At 43.5% G+C, this 21,757-nt stretch overlaps 1 protein-coding gene across 1 annotated transcript; it reads left to right on the plus strand.

Annotated features, from left to right (window-relative positions):
* Positions 1 to 9,928: 9,928 nt before the first annotated feature.
* On the plus strand, positions 9,929 to 12,402 carry TMEM169 (transmembrane protein 169). Its single transcript, XM_009809569.2, has 2 exons — positions 9,929 to 10,261; positions 11,759 to 12,402. The coding sequence occupies exons 1-2, from the start codon at positions 9,958 to 9,960 to the stop codon at positions 12,376 to 12,378; spliced, it is 924 nt and encodes a 307-aa protein (XP_009807871.1). The 5' UTR covers positions 9,929 to 9,957; the 3' UTR covers positions 12,379 to 12,402.
* Positions 12,403 to 21,757: the final 9,355 nt, after the last annotated feature.

Here is a 21,757-nt window from a genome sequence, read left to right on the forward strand (position 1 = left end):
TTCCCCTCTGGAAAGGTACTTTACTCTTAGTGGTATCTTGGGGGATTTCAGTCTAATTAGGAGATAATCAGGATTTTACAAACTTTCATCATTATCCCTAGGAATTTCATTCCAGTGATTAAAAAAAAAGAGGCGATACCAAAGACAGACACCCCACTCAAAGCAGAGTTTGTAGTGGCGCAAGATGTAGAATATCAGCATCAAACAGTTTGAAACTGGTATGTAGCCAGATTTTCTAAATAATCACACACCCTGCTAATACCATACTAATGATACTGAAGCATTCAGTTGTCTGCAATTGAAAGTGCTGCATTTTTAATACCCTGGCATCATGGATCTGTATCTGCACTTGTATCCAATCAAGAGTCCCCTGAGCCAATTAATTCCTGCTGGAGATACTGTCTAAATATCTTAGATTATATTTACTGTGCAATGCGTTAAGCAATCCTGAATCAATCCCAGGGGTATCTTCCAGTTCTCTGTCTGTGCAGGTTGGCTCTTCAGCAATTCCTGGACCACAGCTGGGTGTAACTCGGAGAAAGCTCTGGTCTGAAGCCCCCAAATACCTTGCCCAAATAAAAACTGCAGGATGTAGTTTGGTGTCTGTGTTTTTCAGACAGTCCTTTCCAGACTGGATTTACAATTGATTGTGTTTTCCATTGGGCTGCATGGCTGCAACTTCTTGCTCTATAATTGCAGGTATTTGTATGTGTGATCTCTTCTCATTTTGTCTGAGTAAAGCACTGGGGTGCTTGATTGCACCAGCACGGAGCAGGGCAGGAAAGGAGAGGAGACCAAGATGGTCAGGGATCTTCTGAGTAGGAAGGGAAGGAAAAAAAGCCTGAGGTGCTAATACAGGTCCTAGATTTAGTTATTGTAAAGGTCATACAGGAGTCCAGCATGCATTGAAACATGCTGACAAGAGCACTGCATGATTTCCTAAGGAAAGGAAATGGAGGTGTTGCAATTCTTCACTGAAATAACCACCTGCCAGCCAGGTCTCTAGCTAGCTAGGACTGTGCTGTCTTGTGTTAGCAACGAGTGCTTCACACCCACCACTGGTGCTTCATGGCTCTGCGGTCTTCAGACATAGCAACTCCCAGTGTTTCTTGCATATATGTGTGGGGGCATACACTGCGTAGAGGGTGTTTCCTCTGCACTCTGGAAAGGGAGGTGAGGGGCTCAAAACTCTATTTTCATGTACTACATGCTTGCTCTGTTGTTACTTTTTTCTAGGCATCAGCTCGGATGCTTAGAGGAAGCACAAAATTGGTTTGATGTGTGGAGCAAGCTCCTAGTGCATCTTCCAGTCCCATTTAATATAAAGACTTCAAGCTGAGGATGGATCAGGTATTATAGCAATAAAAACAGATGCTACACCTGATCCCAGCCTAAGGGCACTGCTGTGGAAGTAGGATGCTGGGCTTGAGTTGGTGGGACCCACTTGGTTCCACTGTTCCTGTGGTACCTGGTAATCTAGCAGTGACCTAGTGGATAGGATAGGAATTACAAAGGGCACCTGCTGTTTCAAATGCAGGATTGCAAATGCAATTGTGGGATGGCAAATGCAGAAGCGAGGGGTAGAGCAGGGGAACAGAGAGACCATGTCTCCACTTTATCGTTGAGATTTTTTTCCTACAAGATTTAGGGATGTCTGTTAGGTTTATTCAAGATTCTTATCTAAACCACTTGGATTGCTTTGAGGATTTCAGACCAACCTCCATTTCCAAGTCATTCTCCTTTTAAAGCCTTGGTTCTCTTTAAAGGCTAATGTGCATGTGCCATTCATTGACATTTTCAGCATAGTATAATAAACATAAAGAAACAGATCTCATCCCTGTGGAGGCAGTGGGAAGCTTTGAGTCCTTTGTCTCAGTTTTTCTTTCTTCTAGCAGTCCAGACAAAGAAGTGGGGACACAATGGAGAGACAGCACTCTGTAGAACAGCACAGTTTGGGGATTTTGAAGAAGTTGGTATGCAAGAAAATTGATTAGGCATTTCAATTAATATAAAATAAAAATACGCAGCTATTCTTGTATGCTGTTTTCCAGCCTTCAGTAATACTGATCTACACAGCAGTTATTATTCTGTGACATTTGGAAAAGTTATGGAACAGCAGAGGAAAATAAAAAGAACTGATTCATAAAACAGATACTCTGTAAAATGTCCTTGACTTTTAAAAAAAATCCTTTGGAAATGTCATCCAGAAACAACTTAGTGATACTTTGGAACAACAATAATTTCTCCCCGCCCCACCCCCCCTATTCCAAGAAATGCCCGGATTGAACCAAAGCTAAATGAAAACCAGTATGAGTTTCTGTTTCCTTACCTCTCTGGACCTTTCTTTGTGATTATGCAAAAGGCCTCTTTGGAAATCGCTACTACTTTCACCTCCTATCTGTGCATTGTCTCCTGTGACTGGTTTTTGTGTTGTTTTGGCTGTATCCACAGAATACTGTCAGCAAGCGTTTGGATGTCTCATGGAAGGATGGCAGGGAGAGCAAGGGACCTGAGCCACTCAGCATGACACCAGGAGCCAGTGAGCCCTTAATCCGCACCCGAGCAAGTCTAGTCTCGCTGCAGCTTCAGTGGTGGTAAACCCGTGCTGACCAACACAGGTCTGGCTCATGGCGCCAGCGGGATTGGTCCAGAGGCTGCTCAGCAGCAATAGCATGGGGCAGCGCTGGCACTAATGCCAACTGCCAACGGGCGGGAGCCGTGTGCCAGTGATAAATCGGAAGGGCTCAGCAAACCTGGGTTTGTCGGTGCTTGCCTGCAGAGATTGTGTCACTTGCCCGCTCTTCCCTTCGCTTTTAGCTTAAGCTTTTAGCACCCTCTGCTCCTGAGGGGAAGGCATGGGGCAGGGGGACTCCATTAGCAAACACCCATAAAGTTTTTGGCGGCATGAGTCATCTGACTGCATTATCCCCTCTGCTGTGGTGCTCCGTGCTGTCTTCTGCTTTCGGCAGTCCAGCTTGAGGTCTGCTCCTGCTTGAATGCACACCCAGAGCATGGTCATTTTTCTTGTCTCTCTCTCCAAATGATGAAACTGTTTTGAAGCTTGTGGATTAAGCAGGGAGGGAAAGACAGGTGTGATCTATGAGCTTTGCTGTTTGCTTTCTCCTACATTGCTGGGATGGCATGGGCAGATGTTTCTCTTTGTGCCTCTTGCTATTGTTACACAGACACTTAATGCAGCCTCAAAATGGGCCGCTGCCATGCGGGATAGTTTTTCTCCCCTTCCTTAGACAGTCTTTCCTCTAGAGGTAGCTACATGGTGAACCTCATGGGGGGATCTGACTGGCTGAAAATAGAATTTTATTTTCTTTTAAAATGCAAAAGGGTTATTTTCAGTGAGATAAATCCCCCTGTCAAGCTCACCACAAGCTGCACGGACGCTCATACTGATAGGGAGGGGCTGTTCTTGCCTCGCCTTCTAATGTGTCATTCATCACAGCCTTGAGTATTTGCTAGATTGAAGTAACTGTGTAATCTAGTTTGAGCTGTTTCACCATGAAATGGAGACAGATGTTGTCCTCTGTTTCAGCAGGGTGTGGTGAGGATGTATATGTGAGAGATCACGTGGAGTATTTAAAACAGATCCAAAGCTGTTGAGGGAGCCCTACTGTTTGGCCCTCTCCCAGCATAAGTTCTGAATTAAATGTGCTTTCTTATATAGGTCTTGCCACATGTTTTTGTAGGGTCTGGGGCTGCATATCCTGCATTAGACCAGTACATTTTGTCATAACATGATTGACTGGTGACAGACAGATCTGTCCTGGACAATTGGATGCATCTGATACCATTCATGTGTACAATCTGCCAGCACATAACCCCTTTAAAAATACTAGGGATTGGAAGTAATCCTTTGGGTAACATGCATCCTCAGAAACACACACATGCACATACACAAAGTCAGAGGTGGGGTTGGGTGGAGAAGAGATTGCGGATGGGGAGGCTATGGAGTAAAATGAGCAGGCAAAGGAGGATCCGTGGCTGGGGAGCTCTCTCTCAAGGTAGGTCTCTGGGGTAAAACTCCCCTTATCTCTTCGCCATCCTGGGTAATTCACAGTGCTTCTAAAGCACAGGTTGGTTTTTGTTTCTGCAGATAACCCCTGCATGATGTGAGTGAAGACACAGTGCCAGTTCTTATGTGTTGTACATTTTATGTGACTATAAAAATAAAAACTGATGCTCCTCACTGCTTACTGTCTACATTTTTTCCTCTCATGTCTGCTCTGAGCAGTCATAAAAAGGTTACTTGTGCTGTAGCAGGGATTTAAGATGAAGGATTTTATTAGCTTGCGGGAAGGCTCTTCCTTCCTGTCTGCATTCAAACTGGATAATTTCTCTTCTGTTAGCAAGATCAAGCCATGAAAACCAATGGGAAAAGCTTCCTTTGACCTGAATGGTGCAAGGCCAAGCTTTCAGGCTCCTGTTTTGTGTGTCAAAGACTAATACTGTCATGGGAAGCGTAAGCAGCAGTAGTTTTCCTGCATAGTAACAGAAGACTGTGCTTCTAAAAATTCCTCTACAGAGTGTTTTTGCAGAGCTGCCTCCCCAGGGTTTGCCATCTGTTTTCACGCAGAGATTAATATCAGATTGTTTGGCTAATAAACTGCTCCCTGCTATCTCTGAAATTTGACCATTTCTTTTCCCTCCCTCCCATGGACAGTTACTAGATTCCTGTCTGCCCCTGTGCTCCCACGTGGGAGACATCACTAGTATTAGATGTATGGCAGTTGTCATGCTTCAGCTCCACAGCAAGGCTTTTAAGGGGTGAAGATCTTGGTATATGGCTGAAAGAGTTGGTGCTGTGGACAGCTGTGTAGTGCTGAGGGCTGACCTTGTTCTTACAGGACGTAAAGAAAAGGAAGAGAGAAAAAATAAGCTTTGTGTACACTACTGTGATTTCTGCAAAAGCCCATTTTTTGTTCACAACTACAAAGAAAGTATTCCCAGGAAAAATGGGACTGGGGCATGAACCACTTTGATTACCAGCATCCCTGTGGGATGTGGGGCTGATGGTGGTGTTTCGAAATGCTGTGTTCAGAAGGTCTGGACCAGGTGGCAGAGGGTATCCCAGCTGCTCCATTGTTAGAAACAGATGAGAAAAGAATAAACATCTACTGTGAAAACAAGCTTAGATGAGGAGGGATCTCTGTGATCTTTCAGTCTGATTGCTCCCTAATACAAGCCTGCATTAACATCTCTTCTGGTCAAGTACTGGTGACCAAACTGCTGCCAAGATACCCAGTCCAGATTTCGAAGTTTCTAGTAATGGGACAACTCTCCACAGCCCTCCATGATGTATATCAAGTGACACCTACCCACTTTGTTAAAACACCTACCTAACATCTGCCCTGTATTTCTGTCTTTCAGCTTTTATCTTACTGCATTCTCCTCTGCTGGATCAGAGGGATCTTCTTCACCATGTTTTTGTTTCTGATGTAGACAGACTGACATGAGATTTTACCTCCTTGTGCCTTAAACAGAATAATCTGGGCTCCTTCACCTCCTTATCCGAAGGGCTCTGACCCAGCCACAGCAATGGCACTTCTTAGGGACTTGCCCCCCATTGCCCATTCCCTCCCCTCTTCTCAGCTCAGGAGCAAGAGAAGAAGAAACTGAGCTGCCACCACTTGATAACCCTCTTGTTGAGGTGTTTCTTTCTAGTCCTGGTGGTAACTCACAGTGGCAACAGCTGCTGTAGTGGGGGTGGGAACGTCAGACATAGCAAAATAATTCAGGTATCATGCGCATCCTCTGGTCATTAATCAGCATCCTGCCTACTCGGTGAGCACAAGAACTGGACACAGGTTTCCATCCTGTCTATGCCAGATTCAAAAGTAACATCACCTTGCTCCTCCTTGCATAGTCAAGGTTGATGTAGTCCTTTAGGCTTTGGCATGAAAATTGACATTAGCTTATCATCTACTGTGAGTTTAACCAGGGTCACAGCTGGTTTAACTTCCAAGAAAAAAAAGCTCAACCACAAATCTTTGCCTGTAGCTTTCGGTTATTTTTAAATGTTACTGGCAAGTTGTCCTCTTTTCAAGACAGTAGGGACTGAGCATGTGCATTAGGTTTGCGTGGCAAGGTTTTGGTAGCAGGGGGGCTACAGGGGTGGCTTCTGTGAGAAGCTGCTGGAACCTTCCCCCATGTCCGACAGAGCCAATGCCAGCCAGCTCCAAGACGGACCCACCGCTGGCCAAGGCCGAGCCAATCGGCGACAGTGGTAGCGCCTCTGGGATAACATATTTAAGAAAGGGAAAAACAACTGCGCAACAGCAGCCAGAGAGGAGAGGAGTGAGAATATGTGAGAGCAACAACTCTGCAGACACCAAGGTCAGTGAAGAAGGAGGGGAGGAGGTGCTCCAGGCACCAGAGCAGAGATTCCCCTGCAGCCCATGATGAAGACCACGGTGAGGCAGGCTGTGCCCCTGCAGCCCATGGAGGTCCATGGTGGAGCAGATATCCACCTGCAGCCCGTGGAGGACCCCACGTTGGAGCAGCTGGATGCCCGAAGGAGGCTGTGACCCTGTGGGAAGCCCACGCTGGAGCAGGCTCCTGGCAGGACCTGGGGACCCATGGAGAGAGGAGCCCACGCTGGAGCAGGTTTGCTGGCAGGACTTGTGACCCCACGGGGGACCCACACTGGAGCCGTCTGTTCCTGAAGGACTGCACCCCGTGGAAAGGACCCATGCTGGAGCAGTTCGTGAAGAACTGTAGCTCATGGGAAGGACCCATGGAGAAGTTTGTGGAGAACTGTCTCCCGTGGGAGGGACCCCACGCTGGAGTAGGGGAAGAGTGTGAGGAGGAAGGAGCAGCAAAAACAACATGTGAATTGACCGCAACCCCCATTCCCCGTCCCCCTGTGCTGCTGGGGGGGAGGAGGTAGAGAAAAATCGGGAGTGAAGTTGAGCCTGGGAAGAAGGGAGGGGTGGGGAAAGGTGTTTTTAAGATTTGGTTTTATTTCTCATTATCCTGCTCTGATTTTGATTGGTAATAAATTAAACTAATTTCCCCAAGTCAAGTCTGTTTTGCCTGTGATGGTAATGGTGAAGGATCTCCCTGTCCTTATCTCGACCCATGAGCCTTTTGTTATATTTTCTGTCCCCTGTCCAGCTGAGGAAGGGGAGTGACAGAGTGGCTTTGGTGAGCACCTGGCATCTAGCCAGGGTTAACCCACCACAGCATGGAACTACAGCCAGGAACTTTGGGAATCTAATCCCAAATCAACTTACATATCTCCAGACTTTTAGTAGATCATCCCAGCAGTGATGGTTTTGGCTTCTCTGTGACTCCAGGCCTGCTTTCTTTTCACCACCTCTGTGAGGGGAATCTCACTGTTGCCTCAGGGGCTCATTAGGCTTAATCAGGTGATTTTCGGATTTCATAGAGGCAAAACATTAATTTTTATTGTTGATCCTCAGAGAAAAATGTTAAAGCCTATTGTACTTTCTGGATGAATTTACTACAAAGAGTGAGTTTATTCCATAGAATAAATTCACTCCATTTCCCCATAAAAACATTTTAAAAAAACACTAAACGAAAGCTTACGTGAATTCCAGTGGATGTGAAATGATCTTGGAGTCCTGCCAACGTTAACACGTTAAGAGCCAGAGCTTGCAATCTTTGAAATCAGTGGATGGTTTGCTCTGGAGTTAAAAGGGGGAAGTAGGAAGCAAAGCATTAGATTTCACTGTGAAGTTTCTTGCATATCCCATTCGTCTTTTACATTATGGTGTGTGGAAAACTGCCTGTCTATATGCTGCTTCCAAACAGATGTAAAGGCCACATTCCTCAGGCAGATGAGGTACGAGAACTGCATTGAGGAATTGCTTCTCATTAGCTCATTTATGGGGTTTTTTTTGGGGGGTGGAGGTGATGAGATGTTTCTCCTGGAGACCCAAAGGGGGCAAAATTCCCTTCATTTCGCTCCATTCTCTGTTGAGCTTGGACTTTGGGATGGGAGGAGAATGCACAGGCAGTGATCTCAGACAACCCACACACTGAACCACGCTTATTTGGTACACCAGACTAAGGCATTCATCATCACTGCCCTTCTTTGTTCTTGCTTCCCTTGGTGAACGGTGGAATATTTAAACTGAGTTGCTTCTAAGTAGTTCTAAAGTGCAACACTTGATAGTGCAGTGAGGGGACAGTATTTGCAGTAAATTTAGTATTTTATAGAGCTGTTTTCCAGTATGTCTTCAAATTTAGGCATACATTTTTGCATGGCAGGTGTAAACTCAGATAGCAATCTAAACAGTCTGTTCCCAGCCATGCAGAGCTAGCCGAGATATTCTCTGCCTAGTGATTTAGAAGTAGTCCGACTTCTGGGGTGTGCCAAATCTTGATTTTTTAAATTCCATTTTTTGTGTTTTCTGATCACCAGGGAAGATTTATTTTCTATAATGCAAAAAATAATCTGAATTGTTGAGTTCTTTAAAGCCACATAGAGCCAACTGGCCACAGTCTTAGGTCTTAAAGTGATACAATTAAAAGGTGTGTGTGTGTGAGTGTACGAGGCATAAACAGTTGATCTAAAGTTCTGCAACAAATTTCAAAACAAACCAGCAAAATCTCATGTCTGTGGGAAGACCAGGACTATACTGCCAAATCTAAAAATGCTTAACTTATTTCTAGCATCTGTTCAAGTAAAACAATTTCCCAGCATTGTGTGGGCTATAAATTACGATAACTGTGTTTCTTAGTTTCTTGTTAAAAGAGATGACTCAGATACTAGGTAGAAGCTTAATTATTGGTCATGTGCATTCTTTTAAATATAAATGTTCGTGTAAAAGTTCGACAGAGCTCTTCAGGGTTGTTAAAACATTATTCAGTGTACTCAGATTTGTACCTAAATACTTCATGAATACTTGGTACAGTCAGTTTCCTAAATGTTGTGAAATCTGAAAGCCATTAATCCTGCATCTTCCATGTTCATGGAGCAGGATTTGTCTGCCTCGATACATGTTTAATTACATGTTTTTTACTTAGGCAGCTTTCCTACAGATAACAGTGTCACTTGATATTGCTGTTATTTTTGCTTGAACGAGTAGTAAAAAACTGAACCCTTATATTTGTTACAAAGATTATGAACATTATTTGGGTTGTTTTCCCTGCACAATCAGAAGACTTTGCTGTGGTTTCTAATACCCTCCCCAGTGAAGTCATCTTAATAGTAATTTTGTTTTAAATCCCCTGTCTATACTATATTTTTAAGGTCTGACAGCCCTACATAATGCTAAATTGGTAAGGTTTGAAACATCATTCATTTTGACATCATTTGATTACTTTTTGTAATATCCTTGCAGTGAGCAGTAAATCAGAAGACACTCCAAATGAGAAAGGCTGGCACCAATATAGCTGTTGTAATGCAGGGCGACTGCAGTGTTGCTGTTGTTTCTAATATAGGCCAGTCCTTCAAATGAGTCAACTTTTTTTTTGTCTATGGTTTCATTTCTTCATTCTCATGCATGTGGGCCAAAACTATTGTCTTCTGTTTGCTTCCAGCATTGCAGAGGAATGTTAAAATCACCCAGTAAGCTGTGCTTGTTTAATCTCTTCTTATAAATGTTAATACTCTTTCCTTTTCCAATAGCTTTGGTTTGTTATATTTAAAATTGGAACCTGAGAATCAGGATTAGGTGGTATTACAAAACATGTATCCATGTAACAAAATTGATGTTCAAGACAGTAATAAGGTTCTTCAGATGACATTTAAATCAGTTGGAAGTAACCCTTTATAGGAAAATTCTGGCAATTTTTTCTGCTTGGTAAGAAAAAGACACTTTTTCAGCCTTCTCTCTCATTTTAGGCTGGGAATGGAGTGCATAGTTTGGATGTCAGCAGTGGGACACCTTACCAAAATAAAGCATCCATGGGACTGTTGTCTAATCAATGACTTCTAAGTGCAAGACCTGTTAGATTGGAAACAAGTGCTACAAGATGCCAAGTGAGGTGCTTGAGAGCAGCAGTAGGATGGAGGAGACCGTGCAGAAAGAGAGCAAGTCTGGAAGCCAAAGCCCTCGCCACGGCTCCGTGAGAAGGGCTGTGGCAACCACTGTCACCTTTGATGGGGAAGCCACTATGGACCGGAGGAAAAAGAAGAAGAAAGAGTCCCGTCCTGAGTCAATAATAGTGTATCGGTCAGAGAATGAGAATAAGGTGGAGGAAGAACAGGCAGATGAAGAAGGAGGGGAGAGGAGCTCTGAGGAAGGCTCCAAGTTCCTGGGTCAGTCCACGGCAGATGGTATGTATTCCTGTAAACAGCCACCTCCCATGAACTTTTTTTGATGCCAGCATGCACTGAGGTCAAAGGGAAGTGACACTGGGAGCAGCCCTCTCCAAGACTGCAGGCAAGGAGAGCTTGAGTTCATACATTAAAACGTTCTGAAATAAAAAGCATTACAAGCTGATTTGGGGTGTTCCCTGCAGTTCTCTGCAGAGGTTGGTTGTTGCCGCACTCTTAGTTTTAAATTTATGTGCTGGTTGGGGTTGATCCAGAAAAACGCTGAGCATGCTTTAAGCCAATGATGCCGTGATTAAGCCCCTGTCCATGCCTAAAATAACTGCCTGTTAAGTGAAAGGATGGAAACAGATGGATTTAGTGTCTCTACCTGTGATAGGGAGTTCTACTCATTATCTAGGATTTGCTGTTGCCTTCTGTTTGCATATTCTCAGCACAGCTTCCTCTTTAAGAGTGATTATTTGGCAAGGTCATTGTGGGGCATCTTGGAGCCACTTTTACTTTTGGTGTCTGTCCTGGATACCCTTGCAGGGAAGAAATGTGGGAGGCAGGTCCTATGGCTAACCCTCTTGTGAGTCAGCAGTGCAGGCTGAGGGGGGCTTAAATGTGAATGCATGCGCTGGGTCCATCAGCTGCACCAGATTCCCCCATGATCCCAACCCCTATATGGCTTATCTGCTTATCTGCTGCCTTCCTATTTTTGTGGGCCACTTCAAACTGCTCAGCCTCCTTTTCAGAGCCTCAGAAGACCTCCTTCCAAGCTAGTCAGAATTAAGACCAGGAGGAAGCATATTTTAGCCCTATAGAAGAGTTTATGGCCAGTACCACTGCAGGGACCATCCTAAACCAATGTGACTTGGAAGCTAAGGCAGTCTGTTTGTGAGTTTAACACACATCCCAACAGTTTCCTGTTTGGTGCCTTTGTTGATCCTTTAAAATGCAAATATAATTACATGAGAGTTTGTAAGGATTTTCTGAAATTTGAAAATTAATTTGCATTGAGATACAGTGCAAATGTAAAGTGAAATATTAGCTATTCAAGTATAACTCCATGTGTGGATGTGTCTATTCCAGAACAAAAGTCTTAGTCATATTTCTCTAATTCACCCCAAGTGCCCACACGGTTCAGGAATACATCTATAAGGGTATCGGAGAAAACAGACATACCATTTTTTATTCAGTTACTCTGTCTCATCTCTTTTTCATATACTCCTGCAGCACTTTCCCTTCACATATTGTCCCCATTGCAGATGCTGGAGTCTTCTCCCTTGTGATTTCTGTCATCTGGAATTCCTGTCTTCTCCCTCATTAGCTCTTCTGCCATTTTCCTCTGTGATAATCTTCTTTATACTGCATTGCTTCTTGCGTTCCATCTTTTTTTAATTTAACTATAACTCCATATGCACTATCTAATTGTCTTTGGGGTCTTTGGGTCTATTTACACAAAATACTCCGTACAGAAAATAAATCTAATGTAGATCAGTTTATCTGTGTTCATAGGTGTCTGGAACATGCCTTTAGACAGCCGATATGTCACCTTGACTGGAACAATCACCAGGGGAAAGAAGAAGGGTCAGATGGTGGACATCCATGTCACACTAACGGACAAAGAGCTGCAAGAACTGACTAAGTCAAAGGAACCTCCTAAAGAGGACGTACCTGAGAAGAAGAAATGTGATGTTGGGCTGGACAGAGGACCCCACATCGTTCTCTGGACCATCATCTGCCTCCCCATCATTTTTGTAGTGTCCTTCGTGGTTTCATTCTACTATGGAACCATCACATGGTACAACATCTTCTTGGTGTACAATGAAGAGAGGACCTTCTGGCACAAAATCACCTTTTGTCCCTTTTTGATTATCTTCTACCCAATTATAATTATGGTTGTGTCTTTTTCCCTAGGCCTGTACTCGGCTGTGGCCCAGGTAGCGTGGTCCTTTGGGTACTGGTGGCATGCTGTCAGGGATATGGAGAAGGGCTTCTGTGGCTGGCTCTGCAGCAAGCTGGGTTTGGAAGATTGTTCTCCATACAGCATTGTCGAGCTGCTAGATTCTGACAATATCTCAGGTAGTCTCTCTGGCAAGAGCTCTGCACAGGGGGTTGAGACCTCAGCAGTCTGAGCCTTTGTCCTGGCTGACTATATTTTGGTCATATGCGAGTGGTTTTCACCTAGAAAATAACACACTGATTTTTTTAGAGATATATATATATTTAAACACGAAGTTAATGAATAAAATATTGGGCTGGGAGTGCTCTTTAAATGTCACAGAATGCAAGTGTGCTAGCTTCACGTGGTCTGGGTAGGGAGGTGCATGGCTCTCCAAGGATTTGTCATCTGTTTTAGCTGATTACAACTTCTGGGAATGGTGAGAGAATCCAGGTCTGTGGGGTCTGGGCTGATTGTGGGGTGGCAGAGATATATGCTGAAAAGTCCACTTCTGTAAAGTTAGACTTTACTTTTAGGGAAGAGGACATAACAGTGATCTGTTGACTCAGTGAAAAGAAGTCTCTACTTGGGGAATGACCTTCAGGAGCTAGGAAGTCATTCAGAGGTGAACGCTAAATTGCAAAACATGATGTTCCTGCAGTTTTCCTAGAAAGGGTCCTTTTCCAGTCCTTCCAACAAGTGCAGCAAACCTTCCCGGTAGGCTAACTGCTTAGACACTGTCAGAGCTTGAAAAACAGACCACTACAATAGTTGTGCCCAGCCTTTCAGTGGGAGAGGACAACATAGCCTCCGACAAAGGCATGTGAGCTCTATGCTGACCTGAAACGCACCTCTCACATGATGGAAGAGTAGGGCTTGCTCTGTAATGCGGTGCGTGGGGACCTGATGGGCCTGTTGCCAAGCACCCTCAGGAGACTGTAGGTGCACCAACAGGTGCTTAGGACACTGTATTTGATCTCTTGATAGGCGCACTGCTAGGAAGGAATGGGCTACGGGACTTGTATGCAGTGTGCAGTGCAAGCAGTTGCATTCTAGGGAAGAAACATCTGCTCTGAGGAAAGGTGTTCAGTTTGTGTGTCACTGCAATGCAAGTGTGGACCAGCAGCACCTGTATTTAGGGAAGTGGAATGGAAGGTGCTTGGGATGGGAGGGTCTCACTGAAATGGTCATTCTGTTTTTCAAGTTGCTCTTATGGAAGAGCTGCTGGACCTTCCCTTTCAGAATGGGGGTGTCCCTGAGCCTCTGTCTGTTAGTGCCAGTGTAAACTTAGTGCCTCAGCTCTGGAAATCTGCATCCCACACACACTTCTGGTTAATTATATGGAAGAGCAATGGATTATACATCCTCCTCCCCTCATGTCTCATTTTCATAATTCATTTCCCTCCTTTTGGGACTTTGCATCTTAGTGGGCTCCCAAACCAGGCTGAGGTAGCCACTATAGGCTGGAGAAATTTTAATTGTCTCTTAAAAAAAATGACTAGCAGAGAAGTTCTTTTTCTGGATTGACTGTTGGGGTTTTGACCTAAGGAGGACACAAGGAAAATAAGAGAGAGGTATAATGGACTCTAATGGGGACTGAGTTACATGTCTGAAACATGATTAATTTTCTGAGTGCTCTAGTTCAGCTGGTGCTGCTAGAAAGTCTGGCTCAGCCCCAACCCAGAGGAGCCCCCCATTTGCATGTGTGTAGGTAGATAATTCATAGTGTGCAGTCAGTCAGGCAGCACAGTCACTCATGTCTGTATAGGTATTTCGCTTCCCCAGTCTCCCTACCAGAGGGGAAGCTGCTCTCATTTTAGGGTGTTAAAGAGAGGCATTCAGAAGCTATATTTCACAGGAACTAATGCTTTGTGTAGCACTTCAAGGATGAGCTAAAGACTGCACTGACTGGCTGTCCTGGTTAGAACATCTGGGAACCAGTGATGTATAAACAAGTCCATCTGATCCTCTAGGTCTGACACTGAGAAATAAGTAAAGTCCCTGCTGCATCCTTGGTCTGTCCCCTTCTGGGAGGTCCAGCCAAAGCAGCCTCTTAGCACTAGTTTGAGAATTAACAGTGTTAATAGCATACAAGCTAAATATCAAGACCAGGCTTGGTCCCACACTTCACTGACAAAGCAGAGGTGCTCCCTGGGCACAGGTACAGCCAGGCTGTGTTTGCTGCTTCCTGATGCACAGCTTTCAGTTTTTACTGGCTAAGTCTTTAAAGGCAATGACCAACTTCCAGCAAAAAAAAATAAAATAGACCCCAACCTGTGACGCAATGGCAAGTAATTCAGTGGGGTTCAAAGAGGCTGACATATGCCTGGGACTGGTTCAAGTAGTGAAATGCCTTTCACAGCGCTGTTTCAGTTAGGGAGCTTGATATGCCTCTGAATTAATAGAGAAGCTGAGGATAAGTCATGCCAGTGCTGGCAGTCGGTAGTGACCCAGCGCAGCCACTCTGCTTAATACTCCGCATGGAAACTGCAGGCTTCCACATGGCTGTAGGGTAGGAAGAAGTGATGCTTAACAAGCATTAATGGGAAGGAAGGCCCGCTGGCCAGTGTTCTCACGCTTTGCCTAGAGGGACACTGATGGTGTGAAAGGAGTGGATTGTGTATCTTGGCCCCAACATGCAGCGAACAAGTGGGTTTGGGCGGAAGGATGGCTGGCAAGTGTGCATTGCTGTAGAGGGAGAAAACCCAATTCAGCTGTCACTGCTAAACAGCAGCTGTTCCAGGCTAGACGAAAGGCTGGGGTCAGTAGCACAAAGGACCTTCACTTACAGAGGGCTTGAATGATAAATACTAGCTCATTACAGAATACAGCCATGTGCAATGTCTGCTGAGCTGCAGGATTTGCTTTCAGAATTGCAAACAGCCTGCCAGAGGGGAGCAAAACCAAATCTGTGCCTCTTACTGCTATGTAAACACAAAGGAGCATCTGAGCGATCGTATTACCCTCCCTCTGCCATGGCAGCTATGCTTCTGGGTTTGGAGGCCACCTTTTTGGGGATACACTGCCACAATCCATCATGTGTTCTCTACTTCTTTACACTTAACCAAGCTTGCCTCTGCTCCTGCTGAAGTCAGGGTGTTCTGCCATCGATTTTGGTGGGGGCTAGTTTAAGCTTGGGGTTAGTTCTGGTGCTATTTGTAAAAGTTGTATTCAAACTTTCCTCAAAACAACTCTGGATAGCTTTCTCTCTTGCCTGTTATCCCCCAGAGTGGTTTGCCTGCTGCAAAATATATAATCATAATCACTTGTTGTAATGGAAAAAAGCACAAGCTTTTGTCTTGTTCTACCCTTGCTTTCAGAAACTCACAAGGAATTTCTGCTTATGCGCCACTGTCAAACTGCAGGGAATTCCAGTTATTCTGATTATTGAGTGTGTTTCTGGCTGCTCTAGTCTGGATTTTTTTTAAAGTAAAGATAATCTGTGTTTGCTGATTGTTATTTTTAATTGCATTCCCTTTTCCCATCCTTGCTGGCCTGGGTGGAGAATAAAGATGTACATGGCTTTAGAAGAGTGTTGCTCTCGTGCTTCTGCTTGACTTTGTGTTAAAAACAGTGCTGTGGGATGGACACAGTCATTCTACGCTGATAATTGATTACAAGTCATTATCTTTGAAGACCCACTTTAAAGTGTGTCTGAAATGGGTCTCAGTTTTACCTTTTGTTATCCTGTAACCTATCCAGAACTGTCATGTCTCTGGGCTATGGGTTCTTGTCTGTTTTTATTTCATAGCACACAAATGAAAACTTTTTGATTTAATTTCACTCATTGGGTATCTGTTTGGCTTTCGTCCCAAGGATCTGTAGGCAGGGACATGCTTCCATACCAAAATAGGAAGTACATTTAACTCTACAAATATGGTCTGTATGTATGTGACTTGGAGCTGCTACTTACAGCTGTGCTAGGAAGATTTCTTACAACCCCTAAGTACTCCAGACATGTCTTTGTTATGATAAGTCAAAGGAGAAGCTACCAATACAGTTCTTCGAGGTGTCTAAATATTAAATTACACCCTCGGTGCTTTCCCACACAGTCTTACTACAGTCATACCCTCCTGCTAGCACAGGGCAAACACTTATTTGACATTTTCTTTCTTCTAAGAAGGAGAGGTGGATCTTTGGAAAACCCAAATGAAATTCCTAGCCGAGGGCTAGCACAGCTTTGGTGTAACAGCTCTTTGAGCCAAAAGGCTACCTGCAGCTGATTTCCTCAAACTGGCAGTGCCGTGTCCAGTGCAATGGCTGGAAATACCAGGAAGGTGCTCTTGGTGTGATGCCTGCTGCAAACATTGCCAAGGGAACAGGATTCCCTGCATGGCAGATGTACGTTGGGGACTTCCCACCTCCAGTGAAGAACCTGGTGAAGGACACTCAGCTTTCTGGTGTGGCAGAGTGGGATGGAAGTAGTGGGCCCAGAGATTCAGCTCATTAGCCTTTGCAGTTCTCACCTTTGAGGTACAAGGTAATAATTTTATAAGATAATGGTTAGCAGTGGGAGACACTCCTACTGAAAACCTTTGCACCAGGCAAAACACACCTGTATGACTGCACTGTGTATTTCACCAGGGAAAGAGAAGGTGCTAATTCTGTCTGCTGACTTACCCATCCCATTCAGTTTCTTTGAGAACTGAAACATTCACAGCATGAACTGTGTTTTAACTACAATTAGTCTCTTGAAATCACCTCTCTAATCCGTCAGGCCCGTGCTTTGAATCCTGAGGCTGGGATCCTGCAATTCCTCACTCTGAGACTATCAACAGGAGCTGCTCCATGGATACCTTTTTGAAGCTGCAACTACTAGTTAAGAAAAACCACTCCAATCTGCTCTTGCACACTGAAGCAGTCAATTACACTAGCGTTAAAGAGAGACAGTAAGTAAGCACAGACCACATTCCTGCCCTGTGATGGACACAGTTTTGCTCAAAACTTATGTAAGCCCTCTTTGTCCCAGGCAATGAATTATCTGTGGGACCAGTGCCCTTCCTGCTTCTTTCCAAAGACTCATTGATGTGGAGGCAGTTAGATTAATGCGGATTAATTTCTGAGGAGATTAGTCGATCCAAATTTATTCCCTGTATGGAAGTGGGAACTCACAAAAAAAGAGAGAGAGGTTGAAACAAATTCAGACCTTTTCCAAATACCACTACCCATAAAAGGGGGCTAATCCACTTGGAAACACTACTTTTCGATTAATTTGGTGAATTAGAATGGACATCATGTTTGCTTGTCTTAACTACTAAAGCATGATTTCTCTTCCAACAGGCAGCCACTTAATGATGAGGAAGGGCTTGTGGTTGTGTGTTTGATAACAGGGTAAATTGCCATGGGGTTCAAATAGCCCCCTAAGCGTCTTTTCACATAAATGGGTGAAATGTGGCTGCATTTGAACAGGCAGCCTAGAGAAACGATGCTCAAGGGGCTCTCATGGATCTCCTCTGGTCACCCAGTTCCTTTAACTTTTAGTCTTCCTAATTTCTTGTCATTGCATGGTAGCTGAAGTCTGTCAGAATGCATTAAAGTAAAGAGAACACTTGAGCCAGGCCAACAATACATTTGTCCCTGTGTTAAAAAAATGCCCTTGCTTTTAGCGAGCTAAAACATAAAACCTTCCCCCAAAAAACAGAACAGCTCAAATCTATTGTGCTTTGCATCCATTGAAATTAGTTATGCCATGGGTGAATGTGACCTGGAGCCCTCTAGGATACAAAGTTTCTGCCCAGATGTGTCCTCTCTGTCTTAGGCCTCCTTTTCCCAACCATTTCTTTAAGCTGGAAATGTAACTTCACAAGATAAAAAAGGATAACTAGTGAATTTGACAGTATGTTCTGCCTGGGAAATAGGATAAGAACCCACCTCCCAGGCAACGTGTTCCCTCAGGGCTTGGTTTATTGCAAGTTCTTCCATCAGTAACGTATATTACAACCACTATATTTCAAGGTGCCTTTGACTATCTTAATATGTACGCCAAATTCTTTCTGCTCCTACAGTGATAAGGTAAGTGAATCAATTATTTCTACTACAAAGTAACAGCAAACTGGCTCATTGTGATATAAGACAAATGTAGCTTAATTTATTCTAGCCTGGTTATCTGAATCACCTGCAGTTGTGATGCTAACAACCCCAAATATCGTAAGTAAACGGAATGGCTTTCACAGTGTCAATGCTAGGCATGAATCCAACAGCTCCTGGCGTAGTTGGCCTAAGGAGAGCATGCCTTTTATTCAGTCTTTCTTTCTAAAATATATTACTTGTCCTAAACTATAGAATTGTCAGCTTCTCATGTCTTTCGCTATGATGTCTTTCAATGTATTCGTAGCGAGCTGCCCTTACAATTACAAGCAATTACTAGAATATCTTCCATCATCATGGAAATTTTCCTTAACACTTTAACCATGTAAAAGTTGCATGCAGAATTGATAAACACAAGCAATTTTAACCTTCATTAATTTATTCAAATGAGCTCCTCTGTGACTTAAGAAATGAGCAGAAATAATTCCTAGTATCTGCATGTAGTAAAAAAAAAAAAGTCATATAGTAAGCAGTATCATCCCAGGGCACATGTAGTGTCATTGCTAAATGACATCGCAGTTCTCGCCAAGTATGTGTTGGTAGAGCTACCTTTAGTGACTCAAGGCAGATAATAATATTGACTCTTCTACAATGTGATTACACACTGCTGAAGCAATGAACTCTAATATTGAAACAGGCTGCAAGGCAAGAGTTTCATGTGGTAGTGGTGACTTCAGCCAGCCCCATGATTACCGCAGGATCGCTCTGAGGCTCCCATTCCACCCTAAAATCAAGTCTCTTTTGATGGCTAAATTTGCCATTTATTTCAATAGAAAGTTATAAAAATTTGAATGTGTGCCTTGTCTAGTACAAAAAACCTGCAGAAATCAGCAGTTATCATCTTGATGACTTCCCTCCAAGGACTTCTTACAAAAAATAACTGACAGGGAGAACGTGAAATGATTCTTCCCCAGCCTCTACATCTGACACTGTCACGTATCTGCTAGTGTCATGGGTTAGCATCAATTTACACAAATATAAAACAAACTTAATCCCTTCTTCCTTCATCTCAAATAGCAGCTCCCTCCTTCACATTGCTGCTTTGTCCACCAAAGCTGTACAAACTGGGAACTCAAAAGAATTAAAGGCTTTAAAACATCCTCCATGTTTGCAATGCTCCATTTTTAAAGTGCATTAAGGCTGATGTTTCTCTAAAGATCCAAACTTCCACCCACCCTTTCAGTCTGATTTCAATCTGCTTCCAGGTCCAAGCAAACAAACAGGGATTTAAAATGGGATCCTCCCTCGCAGCTCAGAAAGAGCCTTGGTTGGCAGCTGAAGACTCTCCCTGTTCCCCTCCTGCAGGCCAGTTGGATGGATAAGGAACAAATCCCTGTGCTATAAGGAGTAAATTGGACTGTTAGCCAGCATGCGCATGTGGGCATGCATACGTGCGTGATGCTGGTGGGGGGAGGATACTAAAGGCTTATCCTTGTGCCACAAAACAAATCCTTCACACAGTGAGTTATCCTAGCTAGCTTGTGCAGAACAATCCCACTGCATGAAAGCGCTTTCCAGAGATGCTGAAAACACAGCTGGATTGGCTAACGGCTGCAAACAAAGACTGCACACAGGGAGGTGAGATAGAAAAACTGAAACCAAGAGCATGTGGAGAACAAGGTGGATGAGATTCTGCTTCTGCAATAATGTGATCTGAAACAGCAGCAGCCAATACAAGATTTCTGGGCGAAACATTGTTTTGCTGTGTCTTACAACGCAGCCTGCATTTCCCCTGTTTCTTGGCATCTACTTTGTACTTACTACCTCTTCCTAAAGCACTGGCTTTAACTTTTTTCAAACACTATTTGCTACTCTTTTGCTGGGCTGTTGCTTTCCTTAAAGTGAGCGTATCTGACATGAACTCTCTGGTCCTCTCCAGGAACCCAGGTGCTCTGGAGTTCAGTTGAGCCAAACTATTTCTATTAATTTTAAAGAAAATCAGACCCTACACTGCTGATAGTCCTCTAAAATGTAATAAAGGAATCATCTGTTGTAACAGATTTAACAACTAATCCAGAAAAGTCTGCCAGAGTTATTTCAAGAGTAGAAAGACACGTCAGGTTTTCAGTTACTTAGCAGGGGGAAATATTTCACCGCTCGTGATACCAGGCTGAGTAGGGCTCGCATCGCCTCCTTCAGAAATCCTTTGACTAATCCATGGACTTAGAACTCATGAAAACATCATCTTAAGCAGAAGCCCAGCTTAAGAGATTTTAGGTATAGGAAGAAATTTATCAATCTACCTTCCAAAAAAATTACAATATAAAAATATAAAAAAATACGTATTTTTTGTTATTGTCTGATTTCTGCCATACCCGCATGCAGAAATTCCTCTGCAGTTTAGTGGTACTTGCTGGGTGTGCGCTACCTAATTCTGCAGGCTGTAGTGCTTCCTCTGCCTAGGCGACTGGGATCATGTTGCCCTCCAGTGGCTGAACTGAAAAACAGGGAAAAAAGCCCACTGCAGTATTTTTTTTCTGCCTTAGAAATGCATCCAACGAAGTCTACATACTGTGAAAGTGCAATGGCAAATACTAAGAAGTGACATCATGCTAATTTTTAATATATTCGTATGAAATTAATCCCTCCTTCCCTCCCTATTCCTTATAGGTATGCAATCTGAAGCAATCTTCAATCACAGGAGTTCATGCTATTCTTTCTCTGGCCTGCCAGGTTTATACAGTGGGGCATGTGAAAGCATTTAATGAGAAGCCAATCCAGCATTTTGTTTTGCCCTTATATTTCAAAGTGTGGCCAAAACCCATTTGCAAAACCAGACTGTGCAAAGCAATTTCTCAATAATACATGCTACTGTAACATGTAAGTACTTCACATAAATACTTTTTTTTCAATAGTATGTAACATAAATGCTGATAAACTTACATGTGGCAACAAAGGCACAAGGATTTTAAAAGCTACAAATGTCTATGAAGTCTCAGTGCCGCTCTGAGATGCCTTGCAGCAGATTTTTTCAGAACATTTAGCATAATAAGGCATTTTCTGTGTCGAAAGTGAAGCACCTTTCATAAACACCTGTGAGTGCTTAGCACTTACACAGATCTGACTGTATCTCAAACTGAGCACTAAAAAAATGTGACTCACATAACCAGCACCTACTGATGAGAGACTTGGGTTCAAGTGATTTGTAAATCAGAACACAGGCAACCTGCTGAACAAAACCAGAGAATTTAATTCTTAAAATATCATTCAGTTACCATATTAATAAGAATTTCCCCTTTTACTTTCTGTCTCCCCATTTTTGTAACAAATGAGGCAAGAGTCTTATGACTCCTTTAGTGCACAGCTGTAATTTTATCCCAATAGGTATTGAAAGAGACTATGTCATTGTGGGACAAAAAAAGTACCTGCTCCTGTAGTTGAACCTGTATCATAATATACAGACACAAAGTACTTGGTTAAGGTTGCAAGAGAAGCTCTAACATCAGAATTTCCTCACATTTTGAAACCAGACTTCTGTAACTTTA

The sequence above is a fragment of the Gavia stellata genome, chromosome 8 (genome assembly GCF_030936135.1).
Source record: "Gavia stellata isolate bGavSte3 chromosome 8, bGavSte3.hap2, whole genome shotgun sequence".
NCBI lineage: Eukaryota > Metazoa > Chordata > Aves > Gaviiformes > Gaviidae > Gavia > Gavia stellata.